The sequence below is a fragment of the Plutella xylostella genome, chromosome 3 (genome assembly GCF_932276165.1).
Source record: "Plutella xylostella chromosome 3, ilPluXylo3.1, whole genome shotgun sequence".
In the NCBI taxonomy this organism is placed as follows: domain Eukaryota; kingdom Metazoa; phylum Arthropoda; class Insecta; order Lepidoptera; family Plutellidae; genus Plutella; species Plutella xylostella.
The window spans coordinates 6820883-6844059 of record NC_063983.1 but is presented as its reverse complement, the minus strand read 5'-3'; the positions used below and the strand labels follow the sequence as shown (position 1 = coordinate 6844059).

The window sequence follows — 23177 nt, the reverse complement described above, 5'->3', positions numbered from 1 at the left end:
GCCGCAAATATTAACCAAAATTACAGTTAAATCAACCTATCTCAAAAACTATAAGAGATACTTTGATCAAACCAAAAATCGTTGAAAGAGTTAATTAGCATGCATCACCTCTATTTTTTTTAGAATTTTATACCCCGTAGTTATAAAAATAGAGGGGGGGGGACATACTTTTTACGACTTTGAGAGCTGATATCTCAAAAACCGTTCACTTTAAGAAAAATGTTTTTTAGAAAACTTTATATCATTTTAAAAGACCTTTCCATTGATACCCCACACGGGTATGTACATCGAAAAAAAAATTTCATCCCTCAGTTACATGTATGGGGGGCCCCACCCCCAATTCTTTTTTTACTATTTAGTGTCATATTTTTGTAGCAGTTCATACAACACATATTCCCATCAAATTTCATCACTGTAGTACTTATAGTTTCCGAGTAAATCGGCTGTGACAGACGGACAGACGGACAGACGGACATGACGGACAGACGGACATGACGAAACTATAAGGGTTCCGTTTTTGCCATTTTGGCTACGGAACCCTAAAAATGACTTACTTTCACTTCGAAGGTATGTAGAAGTTTTCTCAACCTTCCTTTAACGATTGAAAATTCTGCCTTAAATAATGTATAGGCTCTATTCCGAGAAGCCGTCGTATAAAGTAATAAACGGGGTGAAATGTTCGCTCGGGCATCTATTATTTAATTAGCAAAAAGCGCCCCACTTCAGCCCTGAAGGTGCTTATAAACAATGTTCAGGGAACCGTGTATTCGCCAACCCCGTGGGGTTACCACCACCGAGCATTAGCGATTAACAATGCTTTAGCCGTGTCGCTCGAATGTCACATCTGACGTGCTTGTAAGGATCTGACAGATGTTTGACAGCCGAACGACGCTGCTTATGGGTGGTCAAGTCGTCATTACTAATGTGTCGGTGGTGGACTGGTGGTACGGTAGCTCAAACCCGATGGACCCACTGAGCTATGCGTCTGGATGGTTAAAGTGATTTCCATCACATATGCGATTAATATCCACCAATCATATTTATTTGTCCACATAGTAGGTATAGCATCTGGTAGAAACGGATTTCTTCAATCACATCATACTAGCATAGCTCATCTCTGTTGGAAAGACACTCTTATGCCTAGTTTCACCATAGTCTGTTAGAACATTAACACCCCTTGTTCATTGTAATGTCATCAATTATACTTACGTCATCTCCATATTAAAATCATGACAGATGTGTCAAAAGTCAACAACTAATCCCTTATTATGATCTAACAGAGTATGGCGAAAGTGGGGCTTACTCTAGCTTGAGAAATAAGAACGAACAAGAGCTGACATGAAATCAGTACGTTTTTAGATGTAAGGTTTCTTTTTTATAAGCTAATGTGACTTCCGAAACCCGATGCCGGATATAGAAAGGTATATTTATTTATACTTTTATTGCACAATTTACAAAAGTATATGTACAATCAGGTGGACTTAATGCTAGGTTACAGATTGTAGAGTCCTTCCATTACCTATGCGTCTAGAGAACATATAATAAGGTACTCTGTTGTAGTAAATTTTAGTATGCAATTGAATGTGATAGCAGAGTTGGGTCCCATATTAAAAGTATTGAAAATGCCGGTGACATCCGGCCCATTGCCACCTGTTTGTAAGTTCGTGGTAAGTTCATTGATAAAATTTCACTCTGTACCTATCTTATATACTAATTTACACACGTATCTTTAGCTAAAGTAGGTCCTTGAATTAATTGATAGCACGATAACCCTTGCTGATTTGTTTGAGGAAGTATACAATCATTGTACATAAACAAAGTGATTATGTAAGTATCCGTAGATATTTGTTTATTGGCGTATGCAGTGCCGTATTCTGTATGTTTATTTATTATACGGGTACCTAATCAATCTAATCAACTCTCAGTGTTTGTAGGATTGCAGATATGTATACAGCACATTATGTTGCCTGATATTCGATTTAGTTTATGGGAAATTATTCTCAGATCGAGCATGTGTGGTGTCATAATGTAAGGCGATAACATGTAACGAGCACAAAAGTACGTATAAATTACTATGCCGATATAAGATTTAGCGAAGGAGCTAATAAGTGGAAGGGTTAAATATGACCCATCTTCTGGCCAGTCGAATACGGAAGGGTAGGCAATGGTATCTGTTGAAATATGACCGTAGCAATATGTACACATTACGTATAGATATTTCTTTGATTGTTAAGTCATTGTAGGATGAGTATCATTCTTGAATGATTTTAATAGATTTGAACTTGGTAAGGAGTCATCGCATCACTTAAAAACAATTAAGGACCCATAAGTGTTACATACGACAAGACGTGTGGTCTAATTATTTCTTGTTATAGCCAATTCCGGATATAAGGGGCGTACTATGCCCTACTCAGGAAGACTACATTTGAGGGGCACACTCCGGTATAAAATAAAATACTTATTTGAGAATCTTGAGATATTGGCCCGAAATATTGAGGTATTTGTGAGGGGACATTTTATTGAGGAAGCCAAATACTGCCAACCTATATAAACGGCAGGCAGATATTAAAAACACCGGAATAACTTCACCCTTGTCGATGTTGACCTTATTCCAAGGGTTTCCGAAATGAAGGAAAGTACCTAGGTATGTAGGTACCTAGATATTGGCAGAAGCACGTATGCCTTACCCTTCGGGCCTACGTATTAAGATTAAAATTATATACGCATAGATAAGTAGTAAGTACCTAGTAGACCCTACAGATAAATTAATAGTACCTATAGGTACTATTACCTACTTATGGTCATCATCATCCTCTGCCATGGTTATGTTGTGTAACTATGGAAAATAGCCATACCCACCAATAATAATAAATAGCGACATACCTCTAACTCTACATTCGCGGCGAGAATATAAACTAAACACATTTCTATAAATTTAGAAACACTGTTTTTCTTAACACATCCACATCTTGGCTGTTTCATTAAGAATAGATTTACGATAAATACCTAAGATCGCAGACATAGGTCATGTCTATTGAACTATTTCAATTCATAACATACTTAAGTATACATTCAAATTTAAAAGGTAGGAGAAAACTTAACTGAAGATGTCCGAAAATGCCTAAGCACCTACTTATTGTGACTGTGAGCATCTCATAAATATTACGTACAGTAAGTAAACAAGCAAAAAATAATATCAATCAAAGCGTATGAAGGCCGTCTATGTCAAGAATGAAGAGATAAGAAAATCGTTACATGTACATTAGGCACACTTTATTAAGATGCTCCTGTTCTTATTGGAGAGCCCCTGTTAGGTAACAGGTCATAACCTTTAAAGCATCCCACACGCCCCTTTCAGCCGGGCCTCCGCGCGCTGACAACCATCAACAATAATGGAAGCTGTTCATTTAATCACAAAACTACTTACGTCGTGAAAGCGTTCAATCCGGGCTGCCGTCAGCACTGCAAACAAGAGGCGCTTAACTGTCCGCTAATTTCCCACAACTCCTTGACTCTACACGCATAATAAACAAAGCACACGCACTGGGTCCGGCGTATCGCGAGGCACACGATAGCTCTAATCTAACGACTAAACAGCCACTTAATAATTCCATATGAGAGTGCCGGCGAGCGCGGGGCGGGCGGGTGTCGGAGCTTTCAGTGAGTGACTGAAGCCTGTAGGAGCGAGCGAGGGCGGTCCGGGCCGTGTGGACACGCGGGAGGCGTCGCGGCGCCGACTGATCCCGAGAGTGTCAGAGCAGCCGCCGCCGCCGCCGCGCCCGAGCACCCCCGAGCTGTCCCGAGCGGCCCCGAGTCAACACCGAAAGCTCCCGTCCATAACTCATCGCATGAAAGGACATTTTCCAGATATCCACCCCATCGCTTTCCCTCCCAACTGGAACTTCACAAAGGATGCCGGCGATTGTCCTAATTGATAACCGCATTTCATTTATAAATTGAATTCCGTAAAGTTTAGAGTGGCCGCAAAGTGTAACGCGGGAAAGATTTCGCGTTTTAGTAGGTGAAAGCTTCAGGCCGCCTCAAGTTTTCCTTATCAATAAAAAGGGTAATTACAAAAAATACCCAGACATTTTCAGTTTTTTCCACGCTGGATCTCTTACCTCATACCGCATTAAGCGATAATATGTTTATAATCTTATTCAAACAAGTTAAACATCGCATTCACTACATGTTACGTTAAACCTCAAATTAAGTAGAACTATACTACATAGTTACATAGCTAGGAATTATACTAGCTCTAGTCTAATGCCTAGCTAACTATCTTATATTCATCGTGGGATGCCTCACGCAGCCAGACGGCTTGAGACAACGACAAGTGATTAACATCAACATCTCTGCGTTAATCCCCACTAATATTATAATGCGAAACTAGTAGGAAACTGTATGTTACGCTGTCCGGATTAAACCACGACCATAGATCACGGTAATTGATACGTCCCAAGCACCTACAGGATAAGCCTTAACTGCCTACCTTATACCTACACATCCGGTGCACCCTGAGTAATCGTCCACTGTTGGATATAGTCCTCTCTCAAGAAATGTCAGAACTCTCTGTCCTCGGCCTTCAACATCCTGCAAGTACCGGCTACCTAGTCGCGGCCTCTGCTCGAGGAGTCGTTTACCCTACCTGTCATCGGTTCTTCGAAATTTCTAACCTATCAAGATAGATCAATTTATTTTCGCGAATTTTGACATTTTGATCTCATTTTCGGGCTTAGATATACCATACTTCACACGTAGGTTTCGGCTTAGTTAGTACTTAGCCCTTTTTGAAACACCTATTATTATGCCTGCCCTGTGCCACTTCAGCTTGCAGAGTTGGGTTTTACTACGAATTTTCTAATTAAGTATATAATAATAAATTAAACTGCGCTATGTATGCTATAATATGGAAGCTGATTAGGTTTCGCTTGAGTCGCATATTGAAGAAGTGTAACGTTTCACTTGTCAAAGAGATCAAAGGTTGTAGGATACTTATGAAAAATCTGAAGGCATTGGAATAAGAAAATTATTTGAATGACTTCAGATTCTTTATAAATATTTGTATATGTGCTTATGGAATAAAAGTTATATTACCAAGAAGGATCTTTCATATACGGTGTATAAGTAAGTATGTACCTAAGTTAGACGACCGAATGGCGTAGTGGTTAGTGACCCTCACTACTGAGCCGAAGTTCCCGGGTTCGATTCCCGGCTGGGGCAGATATTTGTTTAAACACAGATATTTGTTCCCAGGTCTTGGATGTGCCCGTAAAATGGCAATAGGCCCGCCCCCTATTACATTGGGACTAACATAACACTCTGGCGAAAAGTGGGTGCAGCAATGCACCTCTGCCTACCCCGCAAGGGAGTACATTAGTACTTGTACTTGGCGTGAGTGTTTGTTTTTTTTTTTGTTTTTTGTACCTAAGCTAGATCAATCCTAACAATAATATTATAAATGCGAAAGTAACTGTGTCTGTCTGTCTATTACTCTTTCACGCCAAAACTACTGAACGGATTTGAATGAAATTTGGTATACATACGGTCTAGACCCTGGGAAAGAACATAGGCTACTTTTTATCCCGGAATTCCCACGGGTAAACTTTTTAAGGCGAAGCGAAGCGCGCGGGAACAGCTAGTATAATATACATGTACAATTTTCAATTTGCTTTTAATTACGCCATCGACTTGAGTCAACAATATTCATGATTCGCACACAGTTCAATCTGCGGCCACGAAACCGGATGAAAAAGGAACGAATGACAATATCTATATTCAATTCAGCTCAGCCTTTGTCTACCTTTTGCCGGTCATACGATACGGCATTAATGATATTCGTTCTACACAAGAAATAAAAATAAACTCACATAATTCACCAATCTGGGAGCACAGATGTAGAATTTTCTCATAGGGAAATGTTCTCTTGTTTTCGTTTCATTGCTCGCGATCACGAAGGAGCGCTAAAGGACAATACTTAATTAGAATAAGAACAAATACGATTACAAAACGGTATTTAATATTTAAAAAAAGGTAAGAATACTTAAATGTTAAAAAATCATTTCATGGACGGAATGCAATAGAAAACCTAGTAGTAGGTAAGTACTTAATATTATTCAAGGCACTTATGATAATGTTTGTTTTGAAATACTTACATACAATTACATAAAGTTTTGTACATAATTTACTTTTCAGTGTGCGAAAAAGTTTACCATAAATGCTATACATACACTACTAAGTATAATAAATAGTAAACTTATGTGAATGTAAACATGTCAATGGCAAACTATCATAATCTGATGAAACATAGTCCCCACAAAGTTATCCTTATACTTAGTAAAATATTTTACATGAATAATGAGAAGCAATAGAGGTTTCAGTATAAAATTCCAAATGGTGGTTCAATTAACACAATTATGATGAATGAAGCAGTTAATACAAGTACTCTAATTTCCTCACTGTATGTTTCCTTGATGTGTTTTAAGGGCAAGGATATAAATAACAATGATATGTACATACACATATGTAATACTTAATTATGTTTTAGTTAATAACATAACGGTTTCAGTAAATGATTGAATGTGCACTACTTATGGAATATGAGATTCATAGATGATTCAGGTATAATTTTGTTAAGGCACTATGTGTATAGTATAATTATCACGCACACACGTTTCTGAATATAATTATTGTGGAAAGTAATCAGTCAAATATCTTGGACTTTTACATGAATAGAAAAGTTGCAAAAACCTTCTATTCTCAGAAACTTACTGCCTTTCATTGCAGATTGGGCATGGATCAATTCTACAAATTAAGACACTAGCAAGATCCTATTCACTCACAACAGCATGTAACTGAAAAACAAAGCTAAAGTAGAAACTAACATTAAAGGAGCGGATGCTTGGATAAATGCCGAGTGGTTGCATTCATCGCTGGAGCAGTAGCACTCCTCCCAGTAAACGCCATTGTCATAGACGCCCCAGTTGCAGACCCCGGTGACACCCGTGTCGGCCACAGATGCACATCGCCGGATCACTTGCCTCCATCTGCCATCCCCTTAAAATATAAAATTTTTGGGTTTCAGGTTACAATAGCTAATGTATCCAAATTATTGTTTGTTTTAATTGACAATTTAAAGGAGTATTACGGAGAGCTGTATGCTTCAATACCTATACAGTGGATAGATGGTTAGGAATGATAGGATAGTTAGTTGTATTAAGTAAATTAACTAGATTACATGTGATAGCCTATTTTGAAGTATCAGATATGGTGCTTATACTCACAAATGAAGCCTTTAGGTCCTTGTTGTGTCACCTTCATGCAGAAGGATCCTGGCATGTGGGACTCATCACTGTTGCACTCCACGGCTATATGACTGTATGTGTCAAACTTCTTGTAGGCCCCGCACGTGTCCTCTTTTATATTCTGGGACGAGGAACATTGGTAACATCTCACAGCAAACACTGAAACATAAACAGATATGTTTAATCTTTTGAATTTGAAGTTGTTTCATAAAGATGTTAAGTTGAATTATAAGTTTTTTTTAATACCTGCTGGCAGTGCGCATAGGAGAAAAAGAACAATAGTTTGTTTAAGCATGTTATTGTAAATTCATAAAATTCTGTTAGAAAATAGATAGGTATTTTTGGTAACAAAAAGTGATGAAAATGAAACAGTAAACACGCCCAAAAACCGAAAACAAAATCACTTGTTGACACTGACAAGTGACAGTCGGTTGTCATCAAATCCGACCGGTCCGACCGGACCGACCAATCACAGCATTAGAACTTGCAACATTTTTTTCGTTGAAACCATAGACAAACGTGTTTTTTTTTCTCTTTATTTCCGCCAACCAATTTTTACTAATGTGGTAGGTGTGTTGGTCATTTCTTTATGCATTGGTAGAATAGAATAGTTACTGCTTTATTGATTTAACAGAATACAAATAACAATTTACTCGTCTACTACTATTAAAAGTGTGTGTATCGCCGTTATAACAAGAAGTTAACAACCTACAAGCTGCAAGCGAACGGGTTTCGTTGACCTTAATTGCTGCAATCTGCCCTGTATTATGAATGACAAATATCCATCGTTGGGATAACCGTTGGCGTTCGTTGGGCGTTCGTTGGCCCGGTCTGTACGCAGCTTTAAATGTCAATGTCAATTGTCAACTGTCACTCGACGAGTCTGTGATGCAAAAATCTAAACATAACATAACCTCGAAAGCTTCGAATCCAAACTTAATGAAACTTGATTCAGTTGATTCTATTATTTTATTTACTTCACAGTGTCTAAAATGCGTTTGGTAACATTATTCAAGTTTTTAAAAATACATACAAATGGTCAAGTACTTCGCAGCTACTCCCAGGACTACACTCCGCAAGCATTGAGGAGCTTAAAGGGGAAATCTACTCGAAGCACAGTGCAATACTATGTCGATAGTTTTAGGGTGCGAGCTTGTGGTGGCAAAGGCGGTGACGGTTGCATCTCGTTCCTCCACGCCTGGTGCAAGGACCAGGCGGGGCCTGACGGCGGGGATGGGGGGCATGGAGGACATGTCATCTTCAAGGTACACTTTATTTACAGCCACAGTTCTATGGCTCTTATAAACATATTATACTCAAAGAATCTTACTTCCTTTAGAAACCAAGATACATATTAATAATTTGGATCTAGATCTAGGAATTATCAGGCTGTACTTACCTTCTTATTATTAGATAAAAAGTATTTTAAAAAAAACATTTTTTTACAGGCTACTCACACAACAAAGAGTCTCAACTCACTGAACACTGTGATTCAAGCCAAGCCCGGGGAGAAGGGCTACAACAAAGATTGTACCGGAAAGAATGCAGCTCATGTTATTGTACCTGTCCCTCTAGGTTAGTACTGCCTGTAAAAGAAAACAATACTTACTTATTCCCAATCTCCGCTGGGGAGCAAAGGGCCGAAGTGAAGCACCGCCATTCTTTACGATCTTGGGCCAGCTCAGAGACATCCGCCCAAGACATCCCCGCCTGGCCCATTTCCTTTTTCACAGTGCGCTGCCATGTCTCTTTCCAAAAGAAAACAATATCATTAATTATATCCATGCATTAGACAGATAGATAGTATGGTTGCTAATAATACTGTACTAGATTTTCTCCATATAACAACATTCACATAAAAAGAAATAATAAAATAAAAATAAACTTTTTCATATCTTCTCTTTTTGTTTTTTAAGGAACAATAATAAAAGATGCAAGTGGCAAAGTAGTGGGAGACCTGAGCACCGAGGGGGTGATGTTTGTGGCGGCCCGCGGCGGTGCCGGCGGGCGGGGAAACAAGTTCTTCCTCACCGACACTGAGCAAGTATGTGCACACTGTTACTAGACCTAGGGTAGGACAAGAAAAACCACTTCAGTAGGATCAAATCTATCTAATAAACCTACTTAAGTAGGTAATTATTTAAAATATATACCATTTTTTTTAAAGAAAACCTAATGTTTGAAAATGTACCTATGTATGGTACATGTGGATGTGAGAATTACAAATGTTAGATTATCCTACTAATATTATAAAGGCGAAAGTGAGTATATGTGTGTGTATGATTGTGACTTCTTCACGTCAAAATGGCTGAACCACTTTAAGTGATTTGGTATGGAGTTTGCTGACACCCTGGATTAACACACAGGCTACGTTTTATCCCAAAATTCCCACGGGAAAACACGGGATGCGCACGAGAACAGCTAGTAGTTGTATATAAGAGAGTAATTTATGAAAGTACTCATTGGTTTCAGGCTCCAGATATAGCTGAAATTGGGGCTACTGGAGAAACCAACACATACATTGTAGAAGTAAGGTCCATGGCACATATAGGGCTGATTGGGTATGTGTTTTAAACTTTTCAACCCTAACAAATACTAGCAAAATTTAGGTCATAAAAAAGTCTGTTGAATCTATTCACTTTTTCGATTCCTTCTCAAATATCTCTCTCTTTTAAACTCCAGTTAGCTCCACGCATCATTCAGTCTAGTTATGCTGGGATATATATATTTTTTAATCTGACTACATTGTATTATAGCAACATATTTTGTTTTATTCCAGGTTCCCTAACGCGGGTAAAAGCACACTTCTAAGAGCTATATCCAGAGCTAGACCGAAAGTAGCTCCATACCCATTCACTACTCTAAAACCACACATAGGTAAGTGCGTACCTAGTTAGTATTAGTAGCTAAATAGGTACATATGAAGTTACTGTCGTAGAATTTTATTAATTTCTCTCAGCATGACAGTGTGACATTTTATATTACATATGTGTACTTAAATAATAAAGTTTTTTCACGAAATATGACTAAGTCCAGTCGAAATGGCCACCGTCTCGGTCTCGTCAGCATACATAATATATTTCGTGCAGACGAGCCATGTGCCTACTCTAAAAATAAGTGAAAATCAGTAAAAAAACTTTTGACATTTTCATTTCCGAGTCACACAACTCGTCACTCGAAATTCACCCCTGCATTACCTATATTTTTCAGGAATGATTCCGTACGATGACTATGAGCAAGTTGCCGTAGCAGACTTGCCTGGGCTCATACCTGGCTCCCACAAAAACCACGGACTAGGTAATACCATAGTTTATTCCTCTTCACTACCCATCACGTCCCCACTGCTGGGGCACGGGTCTCCTTCTAATGAAGGAAGGGTTTAGGCATAGTTTATGACCCCCACAAAAATATATGATACTTGATGCCCCAAGCGTACGTACTGCGCGTGTCAAAAGGTTGAACAAATGTTTAACTTTTGGCTGGTAATGTACCAGCTGTCAATAATAATTCCGATAAAAAATTCGGCACGCTTCGCTTTCATATAAATTAGTGCATTTGTGGCATCTAGTGTCATATATATCTGTGATTACCGCACAATTGAACCTACTATCAGAATATCGGTTGGTCACAGACTCATATACCTTAAAGCTTAGGACCGCTTAAATTAAAGCCTGCCCGCGTTTTCACTAAAATAATTTTTCACCAAACTGCTATCGCTTCACAAATAATATTTACCTTTATTTCTATTGTCACAGGTATCCAATTCCTCCAACACGCAGAGCGGTGTTGCGGCCTCATATATGTGGTGGATGGGTCATTGGCAGACCCCATGGAACAGTACGAGACTCTTCACTATGAGCTTGGCAAATATAGCCCGGGATTGGCGGATAGACCAACACAGGTATTTATAGCAAACATTGCGCTTATTTTTTTTTGAAATAATTTGACGGCTGAATGGCGTAGTGGTTAGTGACCCTAACTGCTATGCCGAAGTTCCCGGGTTCGATTCCCAGCTGGGGCAAATATTTGTTTAAAGTCAGATATTTGTACTCGGGTAGTAGTATTTATATTTAGTATCTATCTATGTATTTGTGTAGATACATCAGTTGTCCGACACCCATAACACAGGTTCTGCCTAGCTTGGGGTCGGATGACCGTGTGTGAGATGTCCCCACATGTTTATTTATTTATCTTGGCAGTTTGAAGGTCACTAAAACTTTATTTCGTATTCCAGATAGTACTAAACAAAATAGACCTGCCAGAAGGAAAGGAAAACCTAAAGAGACTAACTAAAGAACAAAACTTAGATATCCTAGGAATATCGGCGAAAACTGGAGTCGGTCTAGACTGGCTACTGAAAGTCATACGAAATATGTACGATAGTAACAAGTTAATAGAACAATCACAGAAGGATGCAACTGCGAGTCAGAATAACAGGATTATACTATCGGAGAAGTGAAGTTGAAGAAGGAATATTGGTATGTTTTCGTTTCTATTCTATTCTTTTTAGGAGTGTTAGTGAGTCTATCCACTGTGGACCAGCTTGGTGGGGAATGCTGTAAGTTTAGGAAGGGAGTTTAGGGTTTAAGAAGTCACGCAAAAAGTTTTATTTCAAATGATTCAGGTCCTTGAAGTAAGTGCGTCATGTGGTGTTTTAGTAATGAAAATCTTTATTTAAAATTATAAGTTCGAAAGTGTTTGAAACGCCTACGCCTTTCAAGTGTTTATTTTAAAGGTTAATTCCTCCTCATTAATAATATTATACACCTTACTAGTTTACACTCACGAATCACGAACCGCCTATTCAGTCATTCAAACATTGCGTCTCGTGAGTTTGACCGTACGAAAGTATTGCTACCGTAGTACTTATCTAATGATATAGTATCAATAATTGAAACTCTGTTTAGCTAAGAATACTCTGTTAACCTACAATCAGTGCACAGGAAGTCGGCTGAGACAGATTTGTATTTAATCAAAATGTAATCAGTAAATACTTGACAAATAAAGTTAATTAAAAATAGATAAAGACAAATTTCAAGTAGAATTCTGGGAAAATATACAGTCATCGAAGTTATGAAGGAGTTAGCCTAGACATAGCTATGTTTGTAAGCGACAATTAAGTAGGTAAGCATACTACTTAACTGATAAAGATTAATCTTTACATATTTATTTAATTAATTGCTTATCTTTGGATATTGTTACATTTATTATCATGATAAATATATAATGGCAATAGTATAATAACGCAAGGATGTAACAAACTCGTTATTTTTATAACGAAAATACTTTTAGACGGTATCGTTGCTGGATAATGCTAGGCACACGGTAGGTAGTTAGGTACACATCGTAGAATGATAGAGAGGATTCGGAGTGGGCCGCAATAGACCAATAGCGACCGAGGAGCATCGGTATAGAACCAATAAAATCTATTTTATTTATTTCTCGTGTCATGTCATAACTATTATGTAAGTACAACATAACAAGTCATAAAATGTAAATTACTTACCATAATATTATTTCTTTGTTTTAGGTATGTATGCCAGCGGTTGCGAAAACGATATTAGAGGAAAAATTAAAATGTGTCGACAACTAAAATATAATGGTAATTATAGTTGGTAACTTTGACTATCTTTTCAAAAACCTATGTTAAATACCTATGTAAATATTTATTGTTAAATATAATATAGAATATGTACTTATATGTAATTTATAGTGCCTAATGTACCTATATTTAAATAAATATGAAGACTGTTAAACACCTAAATGGGTCATTTACATTAAATATCCTACACTGCACAGTAGCAAACCACATACCTGCATAGGTATCTATCTACATACTTATTATCAAAAGATAGCAGAGTATTAACTCATACTGTAGGTATCATGAAAAACTGAAAGAGGAAAATTTAATCACATTTTTGAACAAAATACCTGGGGTAATCTTTTCGATTAGCTATTAGAAACTTTGATTTATAATATGTTTATGAATCGATAACCGCTATCAGCATAATTAGTTTTCATTATCACTCAAAAAGGAAGTAAGGTATTCGATATGATCATAACTAAGTACCTGCCTATGTAAGAGTTACGAAAGAAGGATTTTCGTGGTCAAGACCTTAAGGTGAGTACCTATAGACTATATTACATTTTTACGAGCATTTATGTGTAATGTAACGATCTTACAAATAGTAAAATACAGGCAAAAGCATCATAAAAAATCGTAAAAGGATGATACACCAGAATGTATCACAGAGCGGCTCGTTGTTCTGTTACAAGTAAATGTTATAGTCTATAGGTACTCACTTGCCCTACCGGCTATGTCTTAAACAAATTCACCATGTTACCATCACCATACCTAGGTACCTACAATACAAAGTACCACCTAACAGGAATATTGGTTCAAGACTTAAGCCGGGACTTTCTTCGTTAGTGGGGAAAGTAATTTTAATCTGTGGTCATAATTGTGCATTAGGATTAAGCAAGGCAATAGAGTGATTACGGGTTGTTTCCTTGTTATACCGATCTAAAGCATGCATTTATTAAGCCGACACCTATATACATGGTGTTTCTATCAGCATAGGTAAAATACTGGTATATTTCTTTACTTATTTTCTTAAAATACTTTAGTTACAGAAAGGGACATACATTTGGATTTGACCGACACATACCTACAGATAGTTATAGCAATAGGTTTTAATCCATCCCCTCTGTGGGTTCAATCAACATTATTAAATTATAAAGTCCCTTTCTGCAACTGGGCGTTTATGACTAATAGGTAATTATTATTATTTGTAAATGATAAACAATAATCCTTGTTTTTTCTAAGTACATGGAATGCCTTCTTTAGATAGGTACCTACTTGAAGTTCATTTCAAGGGCGGTGGTCGTGTGATGCCTTACGCATCAGTAAACACACTCTTAGGGCCACTTGCACAAACATATTAAATCTAGATTTAGTGTCAAATCTCGATTTAAGAAACGTCAACCCATACAAATTTATGGCCTAAATCGAGATTTAACACTAAATCTAGATTTAATATGTTTGTGCAAGTGGCCCTAAATCTAAATCGATATTTCTTAACATTGGGATATACCTTCTTGAGTACTTACTTCATATAACTACTTCACCCACTTTCTAAACAACACAGATGAGTAACATATTTTACTAAGAAATACCATCCTGTCCTATGCATGTTTACATACCTACTACTTTTCAGGTGCATGAGAGGAGCCTACCCGAGTGATGTATCAATTGTACCTTTTAAAGGTACTTATAATAATAATAATATACCTACTTAAGTCTGTCAGGATTTGTCTATATCCTTTTATACCATGGTGACAAACGTTAAGTAGTCTATCTTTAGTATTAGTCACCGACATGCTAAAAATCACAAAGCGGTAGGTAAGTACTCAAAGATGTCTAGCAATCGAGCGATATAAATTGGCTGTGCTGCAGTTTTCTTTAAATTTAATAATCGTACGTACGTACCTACTCAACAAACAATGCTCTGACGCCCCAGGCCCCAGAACGATAATGTTCCTGTCCAAATGTTTAAAATATTGGCAATCCAAAAAGAAAACTTAACTATGTCACCAATTATTTATTACGATGATTTGTGAAATTTTTTTAATACCTTGTCCGTTTCAGAGCAAAATATGTTTTAATTAGAGGATGACGATTTTGTGGTTTTAATTAAGTAAGTTTACGAAAATTTCCTATTGGATTGGGAAGTTAGGTAAGTATGCTTCATAGAGAGGCTCAGGGCAAACCATTTGTGATGAAATTGAATGGCACTGGGTATTGGTATGTGGTAACGATAGCGGGTGGGCTACAGCTTGCTAGTTGATACTATCTTCCACATAAGTATTATGTGCTAAATTTATATGGCAAGCTTATTGTTATAATTACTAATCGCTTTATTGTATGCCGAAAACCACTATCAAATATAGATATAAATGAAAAAATCTGATAGTCGCGTAGATTGTACTCTAAAACAAACCTGAAATTGTCCATTCCGCCTGTATCAGATACATCATACATATCCAATAAACGTCTACTTAGGTACAAATAAACGTTCCTAGAAAAGTACCTAACTACCTACTATCTTTGTATAAATTTACGGTCAGATTATCAAAGATAATGAATGGCGTATAAATATTAATATCACATTGGCGAAGCTGATACCATTCGATAGGCTGTGATCAAAGTTAGTGGACTTGCCAAATTTGTATATCAAAAATGGTCGGTACAAAAGTTTTCTGTGTTTTGCTGGCTGTGGCCACCGCCTTTAATGGAAGAGGTAGAGTCTTAATTTAATTCCTAAACCTAAATGCATTGACCTTACTTGACCGCCGGCCATGTACACGAGGACTCCGAAAAAGCTTTGGGCACAACTGCCTGCCTGAGCTTGGACCATTTCGCACGCTGGTCTCGTAGTTATGCAGGTTTCCTCACGATGATTTCCTTGACATAGCTCCAATTTCTCTATAATCGGTTAGATCGTAACCAGGGAAAGGTCAATTATACGTCATCTCCATATTAAATTCTTGACAGATGTGTAATGCACTTTAGTGCCAATTTCTCCATAGTGGGTTAGAGCATAACCATGGATTATTGCTTGTCTTTTGACACACCTGTCAAGAATTTAATATGGAGATGACGTATAGTAATTGATCAACTTTTCACTGGTTACGATCTAATCGACTATGGAGAAATTGGAGCTTAAGCTATCAGATTGATAGTTTAAGTGCCAATTTCTCCATTGTCGGTTATCTAACCGACAGGGATTGATTTATAAATTAAACGTACTCTCCATATAAAATTAATGACAGAAGTGTCGAAAGTTAACCACTACTCCCTCGGTTATGCTCTAACCCACTATGGAGAAATTGGCACTAAACGTGATTTTTTAGAACTTTAAATTTCATCTAGCGGTATCGGTAGCTGGAGGGTTCTCGTTTGTGACGAATTGTCGCCTTTGGCGATCAATGGCATGTTTTCCCCACCGTCGACAGTTCTTCGGTCTGTGGCGTGGAATGTGTTGAAATTCACAGATTCATGTTTAAATCACATCAAATTTATGTAACGAATAAGCTGCACCTGCATGTATTGATCGGGTAAACTGAGCTAAAATAATTATCCAGTTTAAAATTCGTTCCTGTAACCGCATGGTGCTTACAGCTGCCGCACTGGAGTGCTACGTGTGTCGAGGCTGCGCGGAGGTGACCCCAGCCGAGATTCAAACCTGCGGCGCCGAGGCAACCACCGACGACCCGGCAGGAGTCACTGATGCCGACACCTTCGATGTGCCCAGCGCGGCTGAATTGGTTTGTAACTTCTTCGTGTCTATGGCTATATTTACTACACTCAAGAGCAATTAAAAAGTTCCAATGATATTAGCACCAAATTAATCCGGAATGGAAAAGGCTACCATAATGACGCCGTCTGCATAATTTTTTATTGCTCTTGAGTGTAAATGGAACTATGTAACAATGGTTTAGCAAGTGAATTGAGCTACAATCAACTCAGTCCCCGCATTCTCTAATTTTATAGGTAGATAGGATAGGATTAACTACTTGACTCTTCTACTGGGAAGGTCATGGGACTTTCTTGAGCGTCATCCTGGGCAGGCCACATAGTAATTTTAAATTCCAAGTTTGATTAAAGAATTAATATCGTTCGTTAACTGTATGTTGTATAAATTAATCTATACTGTGGTTGCAGTAATGCAAGATGCACCTCTGTCTACCTACGATCGCATGTTAGTAGGTACATTAACTAGTAGATAGATAGATATGCAAGAGTATATGACTAATGTTATTATTTACGTGAATATTTCGGAAATACCGAAACATACCTAGAAAGATAAATAACGCCGTTTATTACCTACAACAATTTAATAGTAGATATTATTATCATATTACCTACAATACCTGAATAATTATAGTTTCCGCAATAAAAATACCATAAGTAGGTACTTACCTATTCTTTAAGTACTTAATTATGTTAATTATCAATACCTACCTTGGATATCTTAATTTTATTACCAAAAATAATGGGTATAGGTACTAGGTATGATGACTGTGGTATATTTATGTTTTATAATTATTATCCTAAACTACTGAACAGATTCTGATGAAATTTTGAACAGAGACAGACTAGAGCTTGGGATAGGATAAGGGTATTGCTATGCTATATAGCTATAGCTACATATTCAGGGGCGTATTTAAAGATTGCGCGCCCTGGGCTCCTGTAGTTTTCCGCCCCATAAAAGAATGAAAGAAAACAAAAAAATATATATTTTACTTTTTTTTCTATGTACAAAATTCGTAACAAACTTGTTTATTACATATTCGTACCTAATCAATTTTATTACATACGAGGGCGGACGAGTAGTTAAATCAGCTTCAATGTTTTTTTTTTTTTTTTTTTTTTAAGAAATTGTTATCACTCCACAGACTTTATGTCCGTGCCTTTTGAAGAGTGGTAATTTTTATGAGATAGTTTTTAATTCTTTTATCTACTTTCTACTCGGTAAGGAAGTTTCATTTATATATAGGTATATATATTCTATCTTTTATATATATATTGTTCTTTTTTTTTTTCTTTTTCTTTTTTCCCTTTTTTTTTCCACTGCTGGGGGAAAATCCACATGGACACCTGGGAAGAGGACCCAGGTAGTGTCGGGCGTTAACCGACTAAAAACCCCCAGCCGTGTATCTCATTATACAAGATTTTTTTTTTTTTTTTTTTTCTTTTTTTTTTCCTTTTTTTTTAAATTAATGGTTTTCAGAGTCACACTTACATTAGTAATGGCAACAAACTTAACAAGGACAGGGCCAATGCCAGCTGTCTTCGGAGAACTTAGTAGACACCTTCAATGTTCAAAATTGCCAAATTATTCAGCCTTTCTTCGATAAGACTCGATCTTAAATAGTTTTTTATTCTTTTAACAGCGGCGGATTTAGAAATTTGCCGCTAGTAGGCCATTCCATTCTTGCCGCCCCTAATGACTACTAAAATTCAATTCGTTAGTTTAATCTCGTTATTAGTATGATTGTGAACTTAATGATATTTCTATCTGTCTGTCTGTCACCAACTTCTTCAGATGTCTCATCAAATCTTTTTTTAAGGTTCCGTACCTTTAACGAAAAAAGGAACCATTATAGGATCACTTTGTTGTCCGTCTGTTTGTGTCTTCGATACACGTAATGTGGCCCAGTTCTGGGCATGTATTATTTAGCGTCTTTGTTGGTTTGTCGTCGACAAGATAAGAAGAAGAAGAAGAATGTGGGGATGATTTTTTTTGTTGGTGTGGGGTATCGTTGAATAGGTCTTTTACAAACATTTTTTCTTTCAGTAATTGGTTTACGAAATATTAAGCTTCAAAGAGCAAATTTTTGGTAGACTCAAGTGTCCTCCCCCTAAGGGTCTAAACAGACGGACCGCATTTCAACTGCAAATTGCAGTTCAGGTACAGTTTGAATGCAGTTGACACGACTGCGAAAGGACTGCAAACCAAACGCGAAGTCCGATTGCAGTTCAATTGCAGTCGGCGTGCAGTCGTGTTCGCGTCTTCTTCGCGTTTGGTTTGCAGTTCTATTGCAGTCGTGTCAACTGCATTCAAACTGCACCTGGACTGCAATTTGAATGCTAAATGTTTGGTCCAAAAAATATAGGTATAAAAAAAACACTGCATCACAATTGCCGCCGTTTCCAGTGTCTCCAAATTCGAAAGTATTCCCACCGCTTCTTGTCGCGTTACAGGCTTTTCGGTAATATCATATTTGATTTCAAATTTTCAAAGTCTGAATAACTGCGTGCCAAGAATCTCTTAAACTATTACATATTTATTTCCTGGCTGACCAACGCAACGTCTCAAATTCACTCATTTTGGCTTTCCCGATTTTCACTCATTAATTTAAGTCAGCGTTGTGTCGAAATTACAAAAAAAAAGTAAATTCCCTGTAGCAGCATGAAAAAATGAATAGCTTCTGAGCATGATTCAGCAGCCCGTTTATTTATATATGGATTGTGTACACGTAAATTTATTTTTTAAAAATCTTTAAATTTGTTTTTACTAAATTTGCCGCCCCTCTAACTCTGCCACTCTAGGCACTGGCCTATTTGGCCTATTGGTAAATCCGCCACTGCTAAGAAATATACGCATCGTAATTTCGATATAAGGAAATGCCACTTTTAAAACATTTTTCTTAATTAATAAGTTTAGTTCATACTTGTTTCAGTATTATGTCCCGAGACAACAAAAAAATATTTAGATGCATTCGTCCATTAAATCATCAGCGAGATCTGTAGGATAACACTTTTGGAGTGATAATGCGATAATTGATTTAATTTCCGCTTCAGAAAGTGTACCCAAATTGTATAAAAATATTCTATTCCGATTTCTGTTCCACTACTTCGCCGCCCCTATAACGGTGTAGAGTACCTACCGACCTTATGTATAAGAACATTGTGGTGATAGATTTGCATAGATGATGAGTACATTTTTGAACGTTTAGAAATAAACTTCTGCAGGGCGGGGCGACTGAGTGAGGCATTTTTTTTTTCTCTTTAGTTTTCCTTAAAAAATACCAAGGCGGAATTTTTTTTGACTATTCCACCGGTTTGAAAAGAACATAGGCCAGCTTTCATACTTTAATAAAATTTCTTAAGACATGAAATCAACATGTGGAAAGATGGCTCAGGGCCGTTCTAGGCTTACGTCCTAAAATATTGTTTCTGTACTTTTTTAATCCTCCAACGTAAAGTCCAAGGGCGGCCTCGCGGCCGCCCTTCGCCGCCTGCCGCCCCGGGCTGTAGCCCTTTTAGCCCTAGGGTAAATACGCCCCTGTACATATTAGCTAAGTATCTCCCGACTTGGGGACTTGACTGGCGACTTTAGAGTCTCATTTAGATACCTCACCTGAGGCCTACTTAACCCCTCACATCCCGAGAAATCTGAGACAGTTAAAAATCTATTGTGTCTGGGTTACCAATGGGTCACCGGGACGTAAGCGGTAAACAATAATTAGCACGCCGTAATCCTCATCGGACATACGTATAGGCCTCTCCCAAGCAGCACCACAAAAGTCTGACCTCGGCGTTCCTCATCCAGCCACTACCGGATACTAGGATTAGTTTATCTGAAGTTACACTATCTACCCAGGGATTCCTCATTGATTTTATACTTACTTACCTATTATTAATACATATTAGTTGATACTATCTCTCACTATCTATTATGAACAGAGACTTATTTATAAATTAATCAATCTACACTGAACTGCAAAAATAAGTATCACAATTAAAACTTGTAATAACTTTATCTATGATAACGATATACCTACGTATACGCTTACTAAATGAACTCACTCCAAAAAAAGTTGGTTATGTTTTCTAAAAATAGGTGAAAAAAAGTTTTTAGTTTAAAAACTTCTACAGGGGGCATATTGTAGTTATAGTAACCAAAGCCAAAAGAACATGTAGTTATAAGTTAAGTAAAAGTGGTATACTTACTAAGCCGAAAGGGGGTGACTCAGAGGGTAATTCTAAACAACTTTTGTAGTACGCAAAAGAAAACATAGGTTCTTAGGTAGGTAGATACTATTGTAAGTAGGTACCTAATGCCTACCAAATCCGCCCCTCAGTTCCAGGTGGCAAAAGTGCCATACTTGGAGGAGAAGGACGAGGAGGTGCCCACATTCGTGCTGGACAACTCGGAGCTCCCGGGCTCCAAGTTCCTGTCTCGAGGCCTGAAGCAGTACCGGGATGGAACCAGCGACGCGCGCTGTGTGGTCGCTGTGTTCACTGACAGTAAGCTGGATACCTATATACTTGCCGAGTTGCAGCAAGGAACTTTAGTGCCAATTTCGCCATATGGGTTAGAGAATAACCCGGGATTATTGGTTGACTTTTGACACATCTGTCAAGAATTTAATATAGAGATGACGTATAATAAATAATAAAATTGATATACTTGATTAACCAATCCCTGGTTACGATCTAACCGACTATGGCGAAATTGGAGCTAGCAAATTTCTGCATTAAATCTATCTATCATCCTGTCTCTTTCTGTCCATATACTGTCAAAGCATACATTTGAGGTCCACATTAGCGTAAAGTTTATAAAACAGCTTATAAATCTGATAAGTAATTATTTGCTAATCCTTCCATCACGGTGACAAGCCCTAGTCCAACTGAGTATGTAGTGTTTGTCATCGACAAGAATACCTACTCTTCACATAAAGAAAAAAATTCTCTCGCAATGAACCACCTGAAAACTGCTCTCTATTTCGCAAAAAAAACACTCAAATAGAATCAGACAAATTAAGAGTTCGACTTTTCGAACTCCGAATTTGTCTCAATATTTAATTGTTTTTTTCCAGACCAAGGTGCCACGGACGTGGTGCGCGGATGTTCGACCGTGTCGGACGACAAGGAGCTACGTTGCAGGGAAGCCGTGGGTAATGACTACACTGGAGCATTTTCCTTCTGCCACCTCTGCGAGGAAGAGCTTTGTAACTCTGCGGCCGTGTCTACAGCGGCATTCGTAACTGTCATTGTGGGTGTTATCCTCAACTTGACCTATTTTTAGGTGTGTTTGGTAACTAGTGTGTTAAATTATTATGAATAGTTGAGAGAAATATTTACTTACTTACCAAGTTCAAGTAATGGGCAGATGTTATGCTGAAATTACAGGAAATTATCCGAAAAGAATGTTTATTATTATTTTAGGGGTGGGGTGGGAATTGTTTTTGCATAACTAACAAGATCTGAGAAATTGAATTTAACTAAATTTCTTTTCAATAATAAAGAGTATTTTTTTATTTATATTTACTATCCATAAGTACTTTGTTTTATTTCTCTTTTATTTAAGTATATTGTTAGATCGGTCGTCCATTGCTAATACACCCACTTTTCCCCAGTTTTGTGTTTAGGGCCTATGTAAAAGGAGCGTGTCTCTTGCCATTATTCGACCTAAGAACTTCTTACTTATCAATGAACCGCGTTTCGAAAAACATCTGTCCCTTCTGGGGATCGAACCCATGGCCCCTTGACCATAGTGATTACTTCGATAAGATAGATAGATAAGTTCCTTATTTAGGTAGGTACCTACTTATTTTAGCGACTAACCATTGCCCCGCCCGCCCTTTCGTTTTTAAATAAATTCCATAATTTAACATTGAACTAATAACACTACAAATATTGGTTCAAAGTAATTTAATAAGTAATTTTGTTAAGTAGGTATTTACCTAGTTTATTCTTATTTTTATTTAATAAGTGAGTGATGATTACTTACGTTTAGATTTCGATTGAATAAAAACGAGGCTTATATGGTACCTACCTTCCTACTAAAGTATTTATTATTTTTAACAAAATATTTGCATCGTAAGAAGTTAATGCATGTTGTGTGTGAATCGGCGTGGCATCGGTCTTTCGTAACCCAAATTATTATAGGGTTAACTCTATCAAAGAGTAACTAACATAAAAGTGAAAGTAGGCACACTGGTCGCAAATCACGGAAATCTGGTCTTCGTTTGCAGTAAGTAGGGAAGTAAGTACATTAATAGATTTTTTTTTATTTTATACCTAGTTAACTTTAATTGTACTTAAATACCTATATACTCTCTCAGCACAAGCTTGCTTGTGTTGGGGTCCACCAACCCGCACTTGGCCAGCGTGGTGGACTAGGCCTAAACCCTTCCTTAATTGGAAGGAGACCCGTGCCCCAGCAGTGGGGACGTAATGGGTCGTGATGATGATGACCTATATAGTTTAAAATATTTATCATGGCTAGATAATTTACGCCGATGACAATCTATGAGTTTTAGACGTGTGTCGCTCCTTTGGAGAGACCTAACGGAGAAATC

At 37.5% G+C, this 23177-nt stretch overlaps 4 protein-coding genes across 6 annotated transcripts in view; 2 read left to right on the top strand and 2 right to left on the bottom strand.

The window, feature by feature from the left end:
- The window catches only part of LOC105387204 (probable G-protein coupled receptor CG31760), a 75471-nt gene extending 69517 nt beyond the window's left edge, over positions 1-5954 (bottom strand). Inside the window, exon 1 of one of the 3 annotated variants that reach the window (XM_048623977.1) lies at positions 5871-5954. The gene's annotated coding sequence lies outside the window, so the exon portion shown is untranslated. Of the gene's footprint in view, positions 1-3427; positions 4127-5870 lie in introns of those variants that run through there. The other 2 variants (XM_048623992.1, XM_048623968.1) reach the window with 2 other exon arrangements.
- Positions 5955-6001: 47 nt separating this feature from the next.
- Positions 6002-7724, bottom strand: LOC105381267. Its single transcript, XM_011550962.3, has 3 exons — positions 7551-7724; positions 7284-7463; positions 6002-7056 (listed from the first exon to the last, which is right to left on the bottom strand). The coding sequence occupies exons 1-3, from the start codon at positions 7597-7599 to the stop codon at positions 6839-6841; spliced, it is 447 nt and encodes a 148-aa protein (XP_011549264.3). The 5' UTR covers positions 7600-7724; the 3' UTR covers positions 6002-6838.
- Positions 7725-8173: 449 nt separating this feature from the next.
- On the top strand, positions 8174-13068 carry LOC105381251 (mitochondrial ribosome-associated GTPase 2). Its single transcript, XM_038116968.2, has 9 exons — positions 8174-8569; positions 8753-8879; positions 9221-9348; positions 9777-9865; positions 10084-10181; positions 10515-10601; positions 11060-11205; positions 11539-11782; positions 12835-13068. Exons 1-8 carry the CDS (start codon positions 8297-8299, stop codon positions 11761-11763), a joined length of 1173 nt encoding a protein of 390 aa, XP_037972896.2. The 5' UTR covers positions 8174-8296; the 3' UTR covers positions 11764-11782; positions 12835-13068.
- Positions 13069-15446: 2378 nt separating this feature from the next.
- On the top strand, positions 15447-22153 carry LOC105381242. Its single transcript, XM_011550932.3, has 4 exons — positions 15447-15604; positions 16486-16631; positions 20955-21120; positions 21693-22153. Exons 1-4 carry the CDS (start codon positions 15544-15546, stop codon positions 21899-21901), a joined length of 582 nt encoding a protein of 193 aa, XP_011549234.3. The 5' UTR covers positions 15447-15543; the 3' UTR covers positions 21902-22153.
- The last annotated feature ends 1024 nt before the right edge of the window (positions 22154-23177 follow it).

Coding starts and splice junctions, on each gene's coding strand:
- LOC105381267 (XM_011550962.3), bottom strand. CDS start 7,599: ATGCTTAAACAAACTATTGTTCTTTTTCTCCTATGCGCACTGCCAGCA. Junction 7,464..7,550: donor CCTATGCGCACTGCCAGCAG/GTATTAAAAAAA, acceptor TTTATGTTTCAG/TGTTTGCTGTGAGATGTTAC. Junction 7,057..7,283: donor AGGACCTAAAGGCTTCATTT/GTGAGTATAAGC, acceptor TTATATTTTAAG/GGGATGGCAGATGGAGGCAA.
- LOC105381251 (XM_038116968.2), top strand. CDS start 8,297: ATGCGTTTGGTAACATTATTCAAGTTTTTAAAAATACATACAAATGGT. Junction 9,349..9,776: donor TCCTCACCGACACTGAGCAA/GTATGTGCACAC, acceptor CATTGGTTTCAG/GCTCCAGATATAGCTGAAAT. Junction 10,182..10,514: donor TACTCTAAAACCACACATAG/GTAAGTGCGTAC, acceptor TATATTTTTCAG/GAATGATTCCGTACGATGAC.
- LOC105381242 (XM_011550932.3), top strand. CDS start 15,544: ATGGTCGGTACAAAAGTTTTCTGTGTTTTGCTGGCTGTGGCCACCGCC. Junction 15,605..16,485: donor CACCGCCTTTAATGGAAGAG/GTAGAGTCTTAA, acceptor TGGTGCTTACAG/CTGCCGCACTGGAGTGCTAC. Junction 21,121..21,692: donor GGTCGCTGTGTTCACTGACA/GTAAGCTGGATA, acceptor GTTTTTTTCCAG/ACCAAGGTGCCACGGACGTG.